This window comes from Pseudomassariella vexata (assembly GCF_002105095.1).
Source record: "Pseudomassariella vexata strain CBS 129021 chromosome Unknown BCR38scaffold_3, whole genome shotgun sequence".
NCBI lineage: Eukaryota > Fungi > Ascomycota > Sordariomycetes > Amphisphaeriales > Pseudomassariaceae > Pseudomassariella > Pseudomassariella vexata.
Genome location: NW_024467958.1, coordinates 1,548,510 through 1,566,786, shown reverse-complemented (window position 1 = coordinate 1,566,786; position 18,277 = coordinate 1,548,510). Strand labels below are relative to the sequence as shown.

Sequence of the window (18,277 nt, the reverse complement as noted above, 5' to 3'; positions counted from 1 at the left end):
AGATGCTTCAGCACAAACGATAAACCCATCTTCCAGTGCCGAGACGGATCGTCCTTTCCATTGAACCTGACCAAATCCAGAAGATGTGGCCACCGTTTCTAGCAGGCACTTCCTCACAATACCGACTGGGTCACACATCCTCCTGTTTTGAGTTCCAAATGGGAACTCTGTTGAATTCATTTGCCTGCGTTGATCGGTACCAATCCGGCGGGACAAATGTTGTCTTGGGGCCAAGACGACCAAGCAGGGAACGACGTCCACTATCAGGCCTCGGAGTGTTCTATGCAATGACCCTGTCCATATGTGAGTTTTCAGCAACGGTAGTGGGAAGCAAGCGAACCTCAGCCCTTGCTCTTAACATCGGTTGGGAGCTTGTGGAGGGTCTTGGCTTCATTTCCCACGATGAGGCGGTCGAACAAAAAGTAGGAGGTGACTAGTAAAATGGGCATTGCAATCATGAAGTTGACATATTTCTTGGAGGCCTGCTTGTAGGCGGGACTCGATAAGTCGACTCGTTTCGGTGGCGGCGCTCGGAGACTCTGCGGCAATTGTCCTACTGTCCTTGGAGTTGGGTTTGGCTTCGGCCTGGGAGGGGCAGGTGGGACTTTCTGTGCCTTGAGCGCCATTGCGGATTGGAAATGTGAGGACGAGGACAAGCCTAGCCTACTAGAAAAGTAGGCAGTGTCAGGAAGAGGAGTTCGAACGGCAGCGGGGAATTTAGTCATGCGATGAACGCCATTCCCGAATCGCAACATTAAATTGTTTACAATTGCCAGGCTGGCTTCCTGGAAAGCACTTACTTGGTGGCTCAAGCGTTTCTAGCGAGCCACCTCTTAACAGAGATGGGGGAAATAATCTGGGACAGAGGGGTCCGTGCGTCTTGATTTCTCTACAGTAAATCAACGACTAGATGAGCCGTCAACCTCAGGGCGTTTGCTACAACTATACTGTATACCCGCAATCAAGTATGGACTTTGGACAAAAATGGTCGAAATCGCTAAGGTTTACAAATTGCTGTATTTGATGAGACCGCTATAGCTAAAAATACAACATATTCACCTCCTTGCTAACTACCTCCTTGGCTCGCTGTCGCACCACCATACCCCCTCGGCAGTGGGTTCCAAGGCGTCAAGGCCGCCTGGCCGCCATATTGGCTAATAAATCTTACAGCACTCGGCAACGGAGGGCTGCTTGGTACCTCCTCAGTGTCGTCACTGCCGTTTGATACCTCGTTATCCTCCTCTTTAGGGTCAGAGTCGAACTCATCCCTTATATCGCTAACCGGCCGCTTCCGCTTGCCCCTCTTCTGTAGTGGACTGGCCGGTGTACGACCGCATACAATGTCCAACGATTCTGTACTGGAATTGTCATCAACCTCGCAGTCGCTGCCGCCTAGGGGCCTGTAATCTCGAAGCGGCCGCTTTAGCCAAGGGCCTATGTTCTGCCGTGATGTGCCAACTGTGAAGGTAGCCGTAGGGGGCTGTTTGGGCTCGGTCCATAGTGGGTGACTGCTGCTGAAGGGGATCAAGTCATCCGCGCGGCCGATGTACTGTAGCCAGTCCTTCCATTTCATGGTGCCCTTTACTTCTGCGCGCCATTTGGCCTTCAACTGCGCTTCCTCTTCACGTATGATCTTCCGCATTTGTGCCTTCTCTTTGTGTACAACCTTGTTGGCTTCCGTACGTGTGAGTTCGTCAGCATATTCTTGTAGTTCGGCGTGGGTTACACTGGTATAGACGAGACCGGCCGGCTTGACGAATTACGCGCTTGCCACGGTTATTGTATCGCTCTTTCTGATCGAGTTGACGCTTCTGTTGTTGATCGTTAGCCCTTTTCAATACCATGGCTTCATCAGTCATATCGGCAACCAGTCTTATGGCTTCACGTGAGGGCGAGCTTAGTAGTAGGTTAGGGACCTTGGTGTGGCGGTTCATCAAGTACTGAGAAGCTTCCTTGGCCCTGCTGTAGCGGTTGGCTGGCGGAAGTAGCGACGGATGAAGCAATTGGCCGCATTTGGTGGGCGCGTCTCTTGAGTTCATCTAGTACAATATGTGGATTGTGAGGGTAGCACTTCGAAGCCCTTCATCATGTTGTGGCGCGTAAAGGCGCCATAGTAGATCTTATGAAGGTTGTAGACGAAGTCTGTACGGTTGAACCGTAGACCGCCTTGCCGGATGTGTTGTTGTAGAATCTCTTGGTGCTTCCACTTCATAACGCTGAATACGGCCACATCGCAGGGCTGTAGGAAGTGAGTCGAGTGAGATGGCATGAAGAGTAGAATAATGTCGAATTGTAGGCAATATGCACCGGCCTCGAGTGAGATATGGCCCGTAAAGCCGTCGAGTGAGAGTAGCCGATACTTCCGTAAGTTGTTTCCCATAGTCCTCATGCCCCCTTCGCGTTCGGGATCACTAAATCTGCCATCGGGGGTCTCGCCGCACTCGTTACAGCCAAACCACTTCTGTAGAGTGAATCCGGTGGCTTGGAAGGTCGGGGAGCTGCGAAACAAGTGCTGATTGAAGTGCCGTAGGTAGTCAAGCTGTATTTCTTTGCTAGAAAAGCCGTTTTCTGACCTTGTGAACCGAGTGTGGCCATCGCCAAGTGCTGCGGCCCAGTCCATAAGTGGCCAAGTCTTGAAGATGCAGTAGGGTGGAATAATCTCGCCCATGGCCGATCCGCCGCCAATAACAGTACCAGATTCGCGGTTGGCAAGTCAGCGATAACCGGCCTCTCTTGAACAACGTACTTGACTTCAACTACTTCCGTATTGCCGGCAACGTAGCCGATTCGGATACCGGTCTCGTCAGCATTCCAGTCATCTGATGGAGATATCTTATGCTCTAACATAGTACGCTGCCGGAGATGGAAGAACTCTTCAATGTATTCATACTGCTCTTCGGGCTTTAGCCGCTTGAGGTCCTTCGCCTCGGTTTTGTTAATGGTGAGCTCTGGGTGATCCCTCCACCACGCGACCATCGTTTTCGGTGATAGCGGCGGCATCGGCGGCGTTCGATGCGATCGGAGTTCATCGGCAGCGGCCTTAACCATAGACTTGATAGCAGGGAAGGCGCCACGCTGAAGAATTAAGCAGTAATCGACGAGGGCGCGATCTTCTTCATCCGTAAGGGCGCGGGGCCGGCCGCGCGCGCGTTGTAAGCCATAGTAAGGAAGGCCATGGCGAAGGGCCTGAAGTTGGCGATGGATAGATGACTTGCTGGCGCCATCCTTTGCCCTGGCGGCGAGGGCGCGTACGGAATAGCTAATTGGTGTAGGAGTAGTATTACTGGAAGTTGTGGTGGCAGTAGTAGTGGTGGTAGTAGTGGTAGTACTACTATTACGTAGTGCACCGACTCGCTGCTCGCGAATCAAGTGCATTCTGGCGCTATTAAGCCCCTTAGGGGACGTTAATTGCCCATCTGCAAAAATTTCAGGTTATCGGTTTACTAGTAGGAAAAATACAGGTGTTGAAGGCACTTGGAAATATGGTATTTTGGTGGTAAAACGCGTATTTTCGCATATTGTCCAAGCGCGTCTGTCCCAGATTATTTCCCCCACCTCTGTTAAGAGGTGGCTCGCTAGAAACGCTTGAGCCACCAAGTAGTTGGAGCTTGGGCGATCTTTTCGCTGAAGGATACGCGTTCAGGCACGCGCCGCCCTTAGCCGTGCCACACCCCACTTATTTCGGATTCGCTTGAGCTCATTTACGTAAGTTGGTGCTGGACACCGATTTGGCCTATTTCACGACGGACTTATCTTCAAACAACCACATCTTGAGGGATTCAATCCTCTATTGATGACTCTGCGTAGATCCTCTGTTGATTGATCTATCTATCTGCTCTGTTGTGTCTTCTGTGTAGCTATTTTATCTATGAGGAAGGGTTTTGACCCCACTAGTGCAATTGCCGCTACACCGCCTTCTGTCAGATAGGGCACCTGGTTCCTAGGTTCAGAAATAATATGGCACTAGAGAAGACTATTGTCACTTAAAGTTCAGAAGGCGAAAGGAACCCCTCTTCTCAAAAGTAACACCAAAGTTACCGACATGTTCTAAAGCATCTATAAAAGGCAGAGCAACGGGAGTTCGCGAGAACAGAAGTGTCAGAGCCACAAGTGTCATCCGAGGCGGGCCGGCTTCCACCAGGAAGGAAGTCGTTTGTGGCGAATGAGAGCTGTTGAAGCCGTTTGCAGCGGATAGGGAATCGCTTGGTTGCAGATAAAGAGCCGCTATCCAAGATGTTGGCCGAAGTCGAAGGAACACAGACATGCGGAAGCAAACATCCAGAATCCAACAGAGAACCTCGGCTGGCTATAAGTAAGGAGTCGAGACGGAGGAAGATAGAGAGGGGAGAGATCAATAAAACGACTGTGGATACCCCTACCTGCCATCACCAAGTGACCACCAGTGAACACCAGGTGACCACCAGGGGGACACGCCTATTTCTCCCCTTCACTCTGTACTATCGCCTTCGGTCCAGGCCGTACCCTGACAAGAAGACAGACAGACAAGAACACACCTCATTTATATACAATCTTACGCACTGCTGACTACTCGATTGGACACACGTGATATTCGACACCTTCGGCCTAGGGCATAACCGTGGCGCTCAATCCCACACATCTCTACTAAATCAAAATATTTTTTTATTAAATACGCCATAGGTGTTAACCCTCGGTACCTCTACAAGTACTCCCTTAAGGAGCTATAGATGATATAGCGGGCCCTTAAGCCGCGTCGGGCGGTTATACAGGTAAACTTGTAGCCAAACGACTACTAAACCTCCTGTCCCTCCCTAAGTCTGTGCTACAACCCCTGCCTGAACTACCGATAAGTGTGGTAATGTGGCACTTAAATTTGTCCTCAGGGGTGGGATGCTGCTGATGTGCAGAAGATGCTCGACTATTTTTTGTCGCGACAAGTCGTAGTATCTGCTAATTGGGGTTCTCGTCGAGCGTATACATCTCAACCATACGCTCAAGTGGATAGACCGTAACGTGGTCTAGACGCTCGCAAGAATCGCGGCGAGAGGGGGTCCGATAAGGGGTCGGATTAACGATTCGAATTCTGGACCGGCTGTCGAGTTATATTCCGCCGACGTAGTGCTTGACGGTCGACTGGCTAGGATGCTCGTAATCCTAAACTGCACCAATCTCCCTATTATCGCTAGGTAGGCGAAGTCAACAAGGTGGGCAGTGCGCCGTAAGGGTTGACTAAACCCCCTTGTGTGTCAGCTGCGAGATTCGAACCCGCGACTCGTCACCGACCCAAGTGGGCGAGGCTCAAATCGGGACTGATCTACCAGCGAAGTGACCAACTACACCAGCCGACAATCAAAATATTTTTCGATTGCGATAGATTTAAAAATATAGGACGCTATACGCTATACGCTATACGTAGACTAACCCTAAGGAAAGCCTCGCGCAACTTACGCGTATATTCAGTGTCCCACGCGAGACTTTACGTGTCACGGGTATTTAAGTATAGAGTGAAGGACGAGGGTGCTAGAGAGAAGCCGGATACTAGTGACCTGAAGGTCCCTAGCTGTCTAATATAGGAGGGTCTATTATAATAAATTAATCGCTACCCCTTCTCTAATTAGAGGGATTATAATAACCTATTTATATATTTCTAACCTTTAGCTAGGCTAAGGGCTATCCGGCTACTAGGGCTTATAAGCTACTATAGCTTATTCGTATATAATATTACGATACCGCGTCTAGTAAGCCGTTACTATTAAACTACGAGGAGGGTTTAATAAGTAACTTACTAAAGCCGAAGAAAAGGTCCTCTATAACTACGTTAACCGGCTTAATAGGCGACACGTTATCTGTACACATACGCGCCGGTATTTGAATGGCCGTTGCGTTGCAGTGAGTTGTTCCCGAAATGATGTCAGGGATAATTATTTGCTCCTCATTTTGACTGGCAAGAACATATCATACGAAGCTCAGCGTTGCTCAATATAGCCCTAGGTGCACTGATGGACATGGTTCTAGGCGGTGATCATATTCAATTATCAGGGTACCGTGAAGTCTGTTGTCTAATCTTGTCTACTCACTATCAAGTGCAAAGCACCTCTCACTACTCGTCACCTCGTTACCCCACCAATTTGGCATAGTTGTAACCTTGCCACTGCCAAAGAACAAGAAGATGAGCAGCATATTGAAGTTGAAACCCGCGTCAAAGGCGGCAGCGAGGATATAGTTCCAGCGAGCCCACAGCTCGTAACGCTTCCGGTATGCCCAGTACATAACAAAAAATCCGCCGAGGAAGCTCGAGACGTAGCCAGTGCTGATATTACCGTAGAAATTTGCCAGATGGCTGAAGAAGATGGTGGTGTTGAATAAGTTGAACGACATCTTGGGGAACTTCTTGTGCAATAGCCACAGCGCCAGGGGTGCCAAAGCACCGACCAGGAATCCGTAGGGCACTGGCGTGTATATGTGCCCTTGGAACAATCGTAGTGGACCAATTAGGACATACTGCACTCCCATTGTCAGATTGCTTGTGAGAGACTGCGCGGTCCACTGATGGGTGGGATCAACCTCACCGCCGGTGAGGTAGGCTCGCTTTGTTGTTAGGATCCACCTGACGACGCCATAGTTGATGGGAATACCTATTAAGGAGCCAAATATCTGACTGAAGAAGACAGCGCGTGGTGGCATGTGCATGAAGTGCCCGATCTTCATGTCTTGCAGGTTGTACTGAGCCCGGTACCACGCGTTCCCGGCGATGGAGCTATAGACAGTGGCTCCTGCTGGATTTTTGTGACCGGAAACAGCGTTAACCATGATGCCATATAGAAGTTCGTTCACTGTACCGATGGGCTGCGAGGGTAGTTAGCGTCATGCTGATGGTACTCGAGGGCCAGAGCCTAGAGGGGAAATATACATACTAGCTGGAAGTTGGAAAGAGCATAGAGCCAACCTAAGGGAACAACCATGATAGCCCCGGTGGCAACGGCAACAAAATAGGTGTACACGGGGATGTAGAGACTATTGGTAGCAACTATGGCAAGCAGAGAGACGAAGGAGGCAGCAAAAAGGGCGAGAAACCACCAGGCGGGCACCTCTGGATAAGACCTTTGGATGATGTTAAGCTGATCGTGATATTGCTCGGTAATTTTGGTCGTAGCCTTACGGCGAGCCCACAGCTTGGCGAAGCTCCCCTTTATTTCTTTGAAACCAAAGAGGGCCATCCAGACGATGGCTGATGTGTATGCGGCATAATCGAAAAACATGCCCCATAGCACCTGGGTACCAACATAGACGGGACCGAGCTCCTGGTAGGCCGTCTCGTTGAAGCCAATTTCCGGGGTTAGCAATGCATCGACTGGATAGCTGGTACCGTTGCCGAGGAAGAAGCGGTTCGACATGAGCTTATGGTGCCACGCACCCAGGCCGCCCCATTTAGCCAGGGGCAGAAGCAGCCAGCAGTTGCAGACGAAGGCGACAAAAGTGACCACCTGGGTCCACCATGGCGTCAGGAAGATGCTGTAATTGGTGCTGATCGTAGACCAATCGAAAGACAAATTCAGTAAACCCATGCCGCCAAAGCCAGCACCGATAAAGTTGGCTGTGGGATTGTTGGGGGCAACCCAGCAAAGGAGAGCCATTGAACCCAGCATTGGAAAGACGTACTCGGGCAGAAACTGCCACAGGATGACGGCGATGAGAACGAGCCAGAAGACCTTGGTCTGCTTGCGGCTCTGGGGTGAAGGGCTGTCGCGCTGCTTCTTCTGCGTTTCAAAGAGGGCAGTCTGGCAAAGAGCTTGGAACCAGGGGTACTGGGGATCGTAGATCAAAAATTGACGAGCAATGGCGGCGAAGGAATAACCCGTCCAGACGATTCCCCACATGAAGAAGATGGCCAAGGCAGGATGTACCGTCTCGTTGAAGTAGAGTTCGGCCATAGAGATGGGGGTGTAGCCGAGGTTATAAGTGGCACCCGACGCAGCCGTGAGAACAACAAGGACATGCTCCTTGACAGAAAAGGGCCCCGGGTTCAAGCTGAAGCCCCATTTGGTTCCAGGTACACACACATGCCAGCCCGGCAGAGTCTTGGCCCACCAGTCTCCAACATAACTGCAGGCGATCTGGACGAAGAAGATGGAGTAGGGGGCCGACGTGGTGCGAAAGTGGCTCATCATGGACAAGAAAGCACCTGGGATGACGAACAACAGTGCCAACACGAAGTAGCGGAAAGTGAAGACGGGCAGGTCAGGGTTGTCAGTCAGACTGACGACACGGCGGACGTAGGCTGGCAGCGTCGCCACCCGTGCATCGTCCTCGGGAATAGCTTCCTCCTCGCACTCGGCTCCGTTACCGACTGTAAACAAGAACGGCGGCTTTTCCACGTCTGATTCAGCCTTTCTGGCCGATTTTCCTGTGGCCGTGACCGCCGCAGACTCTCCCACGACGTCGACATCGTTTGTGGATGAGCTGCTCGAGACATATCGCCCTTGCAGGCTTTCAATACGAGTTGCGTCGTGGGCCATAGCAAATGGCAAATGATAAACCAAAATGCTAGATGGAAACAGCAACGGAAAGTCTGAACCCCGCGTGAGTTTCGAGGTAAACAACACTACAAGGTGGCAGGCAGGAGGTAAGTCCAAGATAGAGTTTGGCTTGTGCCTGGTTCACCTCTTGAGCGAGGCGAACACCAACATATGTGCTTGCTGATCACAAAATCAAATATTTCTCATGAATACCATGCCGTGCTCTTCAAGGCGTCGTCGCCGTCCTCTTGGGGGAATATTGCTCGTCATATTCGTCTCCCGATATGGAGCTCCAATATGGCGCAATTCGATGCCGTTCGTTCCAGCGACGGGAAATAGATACGTATTTAGTAATAGATAAGCTTTATCCCCGAATGTACAAAACCCTTTTTTGCCATTCCGGAACCTGGGCGAATCCTCGCTGGATAATCCTACCATGGCGTGCTCAGTGTGGACTCGAGTGTCACCTTCTGGCAGGTCTGGGCAGGTCCAGGGTCCAGCGTACAGTACCTTAGCCGTATCTCTGAAAGACATGTCCGAAATTTTCGTGGTCCGGACGAGTCTATCCTGTATGTTTGGTGGTAAAAACTGCTGAATAGCGAAAGAGGGGCACGTGAATATGTACAACGATTATCTGTCTATGTCTCACTTACACCCGAAGAGAGACTTCAGATCTTGAATAGATAGCCGGCTTATGCTCTCCATACCATCCTTGCTGAGGCTACGCTGGAAAAATTTCACTTCATGTCCTGTGTCTACAGGATAAGGTCCTCAATGGTCCCAGTGATCAAGATGTGGTGCACCGTCAACTACCTTTTCTGGCCGATGCGCTGTACACGACATATGGCCTATTCTTACACGAAAGGGTTCCAAAAGGGCTCGAGGAGGATGACCTGGCTGGCTGCCGTGAGGCTTAATCATACATTACCCACCTTAAGCCCGATCAGCATGAACTTGACCTTGCTTTTCTCCCTGAATGCCTTGACGATATCGTCGCTCGTTAAGATTCATGCTTCCGTCGTAGCGTACGTATGTAAATCATTCGTCGTGGACGAGAAACTCCATCAGGTCGAAAAATGAGGTAAAATCGCTGAAGACAAGTGTTTTCCCCCGTGGCTTCTTCTCACGTGTCTCGCGGAGCACTCCATGGTCTTGTCGACCTTGGCGCTGGTTATCTATGAACCACTTCAGATACTTAGCGTTAGCCGCTGCGTTTCTTGAGCTTTCTTTATTTAGCGCTGCCATGGTGATTAATGTCTTCTCCTTCGTCCTCTTCTTCATCTTCTTCTCCTGCTCCTGCTCCTCCGTGGCTTCATCACTCCGTTTCACCCCCTTCTAGATTTGACCGCCGTCTTGCCGTCCGCCTCTTTCGCTTGACTAGGAAAGTGACCATGGCGAGATTTCGTGTAACAAGGTCGCATTCAGATTCAACCTTCTCCCTAAGCTCGTCCGATTCTATAGAACTGCCCTTAGCGACAGGTTATATATTTGGTCGCCTGTCTCCAGACGGATCCCAAAGACGGTAGTGTACCATTGTCAAGAGTCGTCTCTAGCAGTTGTCCTGGTCGATGGCTGCTATCTGGCGATGCCTACACATACTTGGTAAGCAGAAGCCCATTGTCGTCCCCCTGCCCCCCCTTGTCATCGCCAGACATAAAGGTAGCGCCTGCCATATCGTATTCATCCGCAGGATCATATTGTCCTCCGATTAAATACTGATCGTCATTGGAGCTATCATCCATCCTAGCTGGTGTCAGACACAGAGGTATCGAGCCTGTGGGCATTGACCAAGTAACAGTGACAAAGAAACCAACGAGGGTGTGTTTCGGACGCACGGTATCTTTGAAACAAAACGTCTCCGCCCCATGTGCACCATTGACCTCAATAGCAAGCTGCTTGGCCTCCATCATGCGCGAGAAATAATTACCAAATGTATAGATGATGATGGGGTTCTCCGTTACCTCGTCGCATTTTGGGCTTTGTAACTCGTCTTGCAGTCGAATAACTCTCGATGACTCCGTCGTCGAACTCAACGGCGAGCCCATTATCTCGCGATCAAGCTCTGCTCCGTCTGGAAGTCCATGATTCTTGATGAGGTGGGGTTGGCCAGATGCCTGGCGTAAACGGAGGAGCATGGTGAACATGTGGTTGCAGTTCTTGCGCACCGTGCCAGGTTTGAGGTAGCGGCTCAATGTGAGCTGCAGTTTCTTTTCGAGCAAGTCGTAGAATGCCTTCTGCTCGGCTTCTAGATCATCCCAAACTGCTTTCCGCGGGAGCTTGGGTACTTGGAAATGGGGCTTGTCATCCAGTCTGCTACTGTGTGTTCGGTTTGTTCCTCACATCCCTTGGCGCAGGTCTCGTGAGCATCCGTATTTACCTGTCCCAGTTGTCATAGGGTGTAATGTGAAGAAAACGGGGGAGGGAGAAGATTTTGTTCAAGGTTATTCATCAAAGAGTCCCTGTCACACCGAACCTGCGTGTCGCCTGGATAACCAAGGAGGCCTTAGCATTTCCATTACGATGTGGTGAAACATGGCGCTGTCGGCAAGGAGAAGAGAGAATAAGTCACTTCTTCGTCCTCTTAGTCAGAATTTGGTACTCGGAGGTGACGGCGCCGTATGTGGTCAGAATTTCATCGTGGGGGAGAAGTTTCGCCAACGTCTTGCCATTTTCTCTTGCGGTGACATACAAGATGAAGGTTTTCAGCTGGCATCGAGGTTTCACTTTGGTCTGGATCTCCTCCTGCCACTGCTTCGGCAGTGAAACTGGTGCCATAACTCACATTGCGAGCGAATATGCATGCAGAAGCAGTACTGCGCCTATGAGAGTGGCCCAACAAAGTCTTGAGAAGAGGGACCAAGGGTGGGATAGTCATCAGGTATCGGCGGCTATTACGAAGTTGACCGGAGGCCTCGACCAGCCTCTTAGACTCTTGGACGATTTCGGGGGCAATTCAAAGTAGACAATTGAACTAGGTATGAGGTCAAGCGCGGATTCGCCAGTTCGTAACACGGTACAGAATTGTCGCTAGATACGCGGTTTGCCCGGAAATCGCTCTTGCACACATGCCGTTAGTCAGACCAAGGTCAGACGGATACTGCAACGCATAGCAGCACTGTTTCTTTCCTGGATTTTCCCCAAGTAGCGAGAGATTTCAATGACCTGCATGGGCCCTTGACTTCTCACTTGAACGTGTGTCTGCTGACTTTGCCCTCGTTGCGCTCCCGTTGGAGGGGTTCGACCTTAGTAGTCCCTTGAGAGCGCTCCGACTTCGTTATTCGTCAATCCATTGCAAATGTTTATCAATAATGTCGAGAAAATGGGATTGTGAAGATGTCAAGGTCCATGGAGAGAAATAGTTGTACTTTCAAAGATCTCCGAATAGCCTCTTATCAGGGGCGCGAGCGCGAGCAATGTGGGGTAGTGCGGGAGAATTAGGAGCTGACTTAAAAGTACCACAAATTGAAAATGCCATTCTCACAATTTGTCGATATAAACGGGCATGAGGCTATGTATGCAAAGCTACGGAATATGCTAGGAAATCTTCAGAGCCTGAGGTTAGTGTGTTGAGGTAGGGTATTTTCAAGAGGTACCACACGACTCGAAATGCCAAGCAAACAGTTTAATCACGCTAACACACGATATCTTAGTTATGCAATTTACATCAATTTGTATTAATCGGACGTGAAACTCCAACCTCGTTTATCAGTATCCAGACCGGACACTCCATCTGGAATGTAGTTCATGCGGGCCTATTCAGTGCTGCTCTCCTTTATGCAAACTTGTATCATATAATTCTGAGCGCGCATTGGGGTTCTTAGGACCCGCTACTTGCTCTACACATTTTGTTTATCGTACTATTGTTCAGACAATACCTGGCATCATGATGATTCATAGCAGCGCCCACGCCAGAGAAAAGCCATGATCGGGGAAGCCCTGGAAACCTCTAGTGACAAGTCGTAGCGTGGAGATTCTTCGGTTCCGGGAGGCAAGTACTTGTTGGCAACTTCAGATTGTGAAGATTCTATTCTTACTGCTTGTTGGCCTGATCCTGCTGCTATCACTACGCCTGCATCTTTTGCGAAATCAACCCGGAAAACCATCCGATAACGCCACTGCCGACCGCGTCCCTCGTAGATGACGTCCGGCGGGTCCAATGCATGCGTGGTATGGAGAGAAGTGGGGAGAGGAGCTCGAAAACGATCAACGGTGCTATATATTCGTCAGTACGTGAACAAATTGCGATTTACGTATCTAGGTAATCCATCCGTACCTTGACGAAACCGATGTCGGCCGACTTTTCGCGGAAACATTGACGGCAGATGTTGAGTCCATAACGGCGGATCAAACCGGCTTTATGAGTGCAAACTCGGCTGGAGCAGACTTTCTGTTAGCATTTGTGCATTTTGTCAAAATAGCGAACAGGTTTATCCTCCATCGACGTACCACTGACGAGAGCCCTTGCCATAGGTGCGCGGGCGGCTGGCCCAGATTGACTCGTGAGACATGATGGCGACGTCGAGGGGTGATGCTGCTAGTCAAAGCTTTGGCAATTGATTTCGATGGGCGGTGGGTGGTGGGTGTCACTCGTTAAATCGTCGCGAACTTCGTGACGGTGGTTGCAAAGTTTCGACCGCTAGCTACGAAATTAGTTGTGGCCTGGCGCACGACCCTTCACTAGAACGAGGGTTTGGCCCTGAGGACGTGGTCCCCATAAAGCTGCCGACAGGCGCATTTAATTGGTCTAAAATGATCTGCATTACCCCTGCGCTAATACTCCCCGTCCCTTATTCCCCAGGGGTCTATGCAGGGGAAAGGCGATCGGTTCAGGTACTTACAGTTTACAGTTGTAATTCTTAATAACGTGAATGTACACCGAGCTGGCCATGACACCGAGCTGGCTACTTTCATGCGCCAACGCGACCGGCCAACTTAATCTTTGATTTTCTCAACAACCAATTATGGCAAAGTCATACAACGAAGCAGACTTCATGCTAGCCCTTCAAGCTCTCAAAAATGACCAAAACTTAGTCTCCGACAAGCGGCAAAAACGTACCAAGTCCCCCGAAGCACCCTCCAAACGCGTAAAAACGGCGTACCTTTCCGACGCGATATTTTGCCCAATTCACGAACTATGACAGAATTAGAAGAGGAGGTCATTATCAAGCATATACTGGACTTATATGCACGAGCGTTTCCGCCCCGGATTGCTGATGTGGAAGTAATGGCAAATTCTATTCGCGCGACATGTAACGCAGGGCCCATTGGAACGCGCTGGGCCTCGAGGTTCGTCGCACGTCGCAAAGAGTTGAAAACTCGTTGGAACCGTCCTTACGATTAGCAAAGGGCCCAATGCGAAGATCCAAAGCTTATTGCAGATTGGTTTCGGCTTGTTGCGAATGTTATCGCGAAATACGGTATCCAAGAGTCGGACATCTACAACTTCGACGAGACTGGGTTTATGATGGGCAAGATCTCAACCAATATAGTAGTTACGAGCTCCGAACGACGTGCCAGGCCGAAATCAATACAGCAAGGTAACCGGGAATGGGTTACCGTAATCCAAGCGGTCCAGTCTACCGGTTGGGCGCTGCCGCCGTTCATCGTTGTTGCGGGCCGATACCACCTCTCTTCTTGGTACGAAGACGACAACATTCCGAAAGATTGGAGAATTAGACCTAGTCCAAAAGGATGGACGACTAACGAGATCGGTATGGAATTTATTAAACACGTCGATAATTGTACGAAAGATGGAAAGTCCGGGATATATCGATTGTTAGTGTTGGACGGTCACGAGAGCCACGTTTCCGGCGATTTCGAGCTATATTGCAAAGAACACAAAATTGTAACTTTGTGTATGCCTCCGCACTCATCTCACATCCTCCAGCCACTTGACGTGGCCTGTTTCGGTCCATTAAAGCGGGTGTACGGCCAGATGGTAGAGAAATTGATACGCCGGTCACTAACACATATCGCGAAGGAGGACTTCTTTCCTATCTTCAAAGACGCCTTCTTTGCAGTTTTCGGCGAAAAAACGTTCAAGCTGGCTTTCGAAGGGCAGGACTTGTTCCATTCAATCCAGAAAGTGTGATTTCAAAGCTGGACGTACGATTACGGACCCCGACGCCTGTTGGTTCCCCAGAAATCGCAACCCGACCGTGGGTATCAAAGACGCCACAGAACCCGATAGAGGCTCATGCACAGTCTACTTTTTTGAAAAAGCGCATCTCCGAGCATCAGAATAACTCTCCGACGAATATTTTCTCAGCTGTCGACCAGTTTGCGAAGGGAGCAAAAATGATAATGCACGAGCTCGCCCTCATACGGGTCGAGTGCGCTGAGCTTCGAGAGGCAAATAAGATGCTAAGCCGGCGCCGGAGGACTAAAAAAATGCAATTACGGGAAGGAGAATCACTTATTTTCCAAGAAGGACAGGACCTACGGGACTCTAGGGAGTTGGCGACGCAGATACAGCAAGAAGAGCGCCGAAATGGTGGTCGCGCAAAGCGTGTTGAAACGCGTCCGAGGCGCTGTGGTATTTGCAACGGGACTGGGCATAATGCGCGAGCTTGTAAGATCGCATTGCCATCTTCTGGAGAGGAAGATTCAGAGTAGTTTCAATTGATTTACGGCGTTGTGGTTTTACTATCGTAAAATTTCTATGCGAGGTTATGTAAGGGTGGCCAGCTCGGTGTACATTCACGTTAGACGAATTGAGTAATTTCATTGCATTGATAAGTTGAACTTGTCTCAACAGCAATAAATATAACTCGTCAGCAACGTAACATTAGCCTTCGACATTATCTATTGACGACGGGCAGTGTATGCCCGCAGGTTTAAGGTGAAGATGATGGCAACGGAGAACAAGATCCTCAAAAGAACCTTAGTATCCGGGAGGGTGAAAGAATAACAGACCAAGAGCCTTCTTGCCCTGATCAAATCAACTAAAGTTTCAGCAGGTACGACGAATTGACTGGGCCTCAGCAGGCTTAAACAGATCGACTTGGATAACCAAAGTACCTCAACATGTACGAATAATGGCCTCAACAAGCGAAGGGAACAAAATTTATAACTACTGGCCGCTTGCTCTTTTCTTCTTCCAGAGAGTGAATACCTAGATAATCCAGATTATTAAATATCCTCGAAGATTTACTTATTGCATGAATCATCCGAAAACCAAAAAGCAAGACCCTGTCACTAAGTCACTATACCGACTCTTGAGCGATACGGTCGATTCATTATCTTGCTGAGATGGACAAACGAGTAACGTCTTAGGTGAACGAGATACCCCTGCGCCGACATTCAATCTAGCATTCAACACGAACCGACCTGATGGTTACTCAGTTCGCTAAACATGAAGCCCCGGCATTGTTTTATGTGTATAATAAGCTTGAAGTGGCCATCAATATCAACTAACTCTATATTATTTGAAGGATCGCCATTATTACAGTGAGCATCGTGTTTTCTCATCCGGGTGATACACTAATGACGAAAAAGTCTCCGGACATCCAAATTTGGCAATTAAAACAACAACAATATTAGCCTACTGATTTCAATCAGCTGTTACAAATCCCAATTTGCAATGGATTTTCGAGCTTTTGCTATAGAAATGAGCGGCAATCGCGGCGCAAATTGCGGATTAGACCTAGAAGCTAGAGCCGCCATTGTAGCCGCTAGGGCAAGTGGTATAAGTCGGGAGGTTGTAGACGCGTTCGGCACGTCAAGGCCCTAACTATTACTAATATCGCTGAACACGCTAAAACAACGAAAACCACAGCTATAAAGAAGCGGATAGGATGTTTCTAGAAAGTTAAGCACTAGAGATAAGAGACATCTAGTTGTTTTATACCGCTAGTATCCTAGAATAACGTACACGGAGCTTATACGTAAGGTAGGTTATCGGTACACCTAGATACTATTAGGGTTATTCTATACCGGTACTACCTAAAGAAATAGCGTGCAGTAAAGCTAATTATCTTAAAGGCCGAAGATATAAAGGCGCGCCTTACATTCTGCCGCTAGCACCCTATCTCGGCTTAGATCCGGCAGCTTATACGGACACTCTTCTCGGATAAGTGTACGGTGTAGTTCGCTGGACTCTTTAGGTTAATAAGTCTTCCGCTAAGCGAACGAGAGATATAGAGAGGGTCTCGTGAACCCATAGAGCTATATGCGGCCACAGATTTCTATTATAGTATAGGGGATGATTATTACGAACCGTTGGTTCTTATTGTAACGGGGATAATACACGTCTCAAGGATAATAGTTAGGTAGTGCAAATAGCTATTAATTGTCTAGGAATAATATAGGTGTTTATATTGCAAGACTGATTTATAAGTAATCTAAGTTAGGTAGGAGCGGCTGAGATCTCCTCTTTAGCTAGGCCCGATCCGGAGTTCTACTAGATCAGGGGCGAAACCCTCCGGATACAACTTGCTAGCTAAGGCAGGCCCGTTATAACGACTCTTCCATACACTAATAGCCTAATTAACGCAATATACCCGATATTAGGGTTTTGTAGAAGGTGGAAAATAAGGGATAAAACCTAGGTTGTACGGAAATGCGCGAAAGTATTCAATTGGACCGTGGGGTACGTTATCCCTTATATACTATATCCTCTAGTACCGCTACCGTATTAGCACCGGGCCCTACCTTCCGCCTAGTACGTTACGATAGTCTTTAAATCCTAGAGATTTATTATATCGGGTATTACGGCTCGTAGATAAATTCCCTATCTAAGCTAGACCTCTCGTCCGTAACGGTAGTCGCCTTACTACCGTTCCCCTACCGCTACGATTCGGTAGCTAGTAGTAAGTATACTAAGTATATAAAGGGTAAGTCGGAATACGACCCTATAAGTCTAGCCCTTAGTTCTTATTAGTTAGGGCGTACTATTAACGAGCTATACTCGTTTCTAGCCTATAACGGGGATATAGGGCGACGTAAAGGATCTAGTAGCTATACTAGCGAAGGCCTAGACCTTCTTCTTGCCCGTCGATAGGGGTAGCGACCTTATCGACGATAACGCCGCCTATACCTATATACGTACTATACGTACCGTCGTCGTTATAACTAGTTACCACCTAGTTAAGGCTTTCCTTACCGGCGAGCGGTCTCTCCGTAGCTACTTTAGCTAGGTAGGGTCGTAAAAGTACCGAACCATAAGTTCGTCTTCAATAGTATTCCTATTCTCTAACCTTTATCTATAGAATAATAACGAAGGCTACTACTATAAGTAGTAGGGGTAGCGCCGGGCCCGCCTCTAATCTACCTACCCCTACCCCGGAGCTAGAGCTATAAGTAGTTATCCCTTTTCCTTTAGTTCTCCTACTAATCGTATACTATTAGAGCTCGTACGGCTTTAATAGCTAGAGGCTAAAGACGGAGTACTAGCTAATAGCCGGGGATAGGTAATAGTAAGCTTAGATATTAGCTAAAGGCTACTTTTATAAGAAGGTAGAGGAGGCCTTAGGGGTAAAGTTCCCTCGTAACCTATAATAGGTTATAGAGGTACTCTAGACCTTCCCCGCGAGTATAGAGCGACGGGGATAGGAGCTCTTCGGATATAGTACGGTAGTAATTCGGTATTAGGGGGTTAATTTTAGCGTTATATATTACGGTTATCTTAATATTACTACGTTGGGTTCTTATTACGTTTCCGTTTCGCTGTCGCGGCGTTTCTTCTTCTTTTAGCGCTATACCTTATAAAACTATTTAATATACCCTCGGGCGTTTTCTATATTATTCTCCTAGACTTATTAGTTATACTCTACTAGCTAGCC

General features: G+C 48.8%; 4 protein-coding genes across 4 annotated transcripts; all 4 read right to left on the bottom strand.

Annotated features, from left to right (window-relative positions):
* Positions 1-263: 263 nt before the first annotated feature.
* On the bottom strand, positions 264-626 carry BCR38DRAFT_482074 (uncharacterized protein; the record flags this gene model as incomplete). The annotated part of the gene is made up of 2 exons (XM_040863456.1): positions 264-293; positions 360-626. 2 exons carry the CDS (start codon positions 624-626, stop codon positions 264-266), a joined length of 297 nt encoding a protein of 98 aa, XP_040718863.1.
* A 5,422-nt stretch (positions 627-6,048) lies between these two features.
* On the bottom strand, positions 6,049-8,495 carry BCR38DRAFT_336420 (OPT oligopeptide transporter protein-domain-containing protein; the record flags this gene model as incomplete). Its single annotated transcript, XM_040855454.1, has 2 exons — positions 6,049-6,825; positions 6,894-8,495. 2 exons carry the CDS (start codon positions 8,493-8,495, stop codon positions 6,049-6,051), a joined length of 2,379 nt encoding a protein of 792 aa, XP_040718862.1.
* Positions 8,496-10,084: 1,589 nt separating this feature from the next.
* BCR38DRAFT_482071 (uncharacterized protein) lies at positions 10,085-11,270 on the bottom strand (the record flags this gene model as incomplete). Its single annotated transcript, XM_040863455.1, has 2 exons — positions 10,085-10,811; positions 11,065-11,270. 2 exons carry the CDS (start codon positions 11,268-11,270, stop codon positions 10,085-10,087), a joined length of 933 nt encoding a protein of 310 aa, XP_040718861.1.
* Positions 11,271-12,698: 1,428 nt separating this feature from the next.
* Positions 12,699-13,003, bottom strand: BCR38DRAFT_482070 (ribosomal protein S14; the record flags this gene model as incomplete). Its single annotated transcript, XM_040863454.1, has 3 exons — positions 12,699-12,707; positions 12,769-12,868; positions 12,942-13,003. 3 exons carry the CDS (start codon positions 13,001-13,003, stop codon positions 12,699-12,701), a joined length of 171 nt encoding a protein of 56 aa, XP_040718860.1.
* Positions 13,004-18,277: the final 5,274 nt, after the last annotated feature.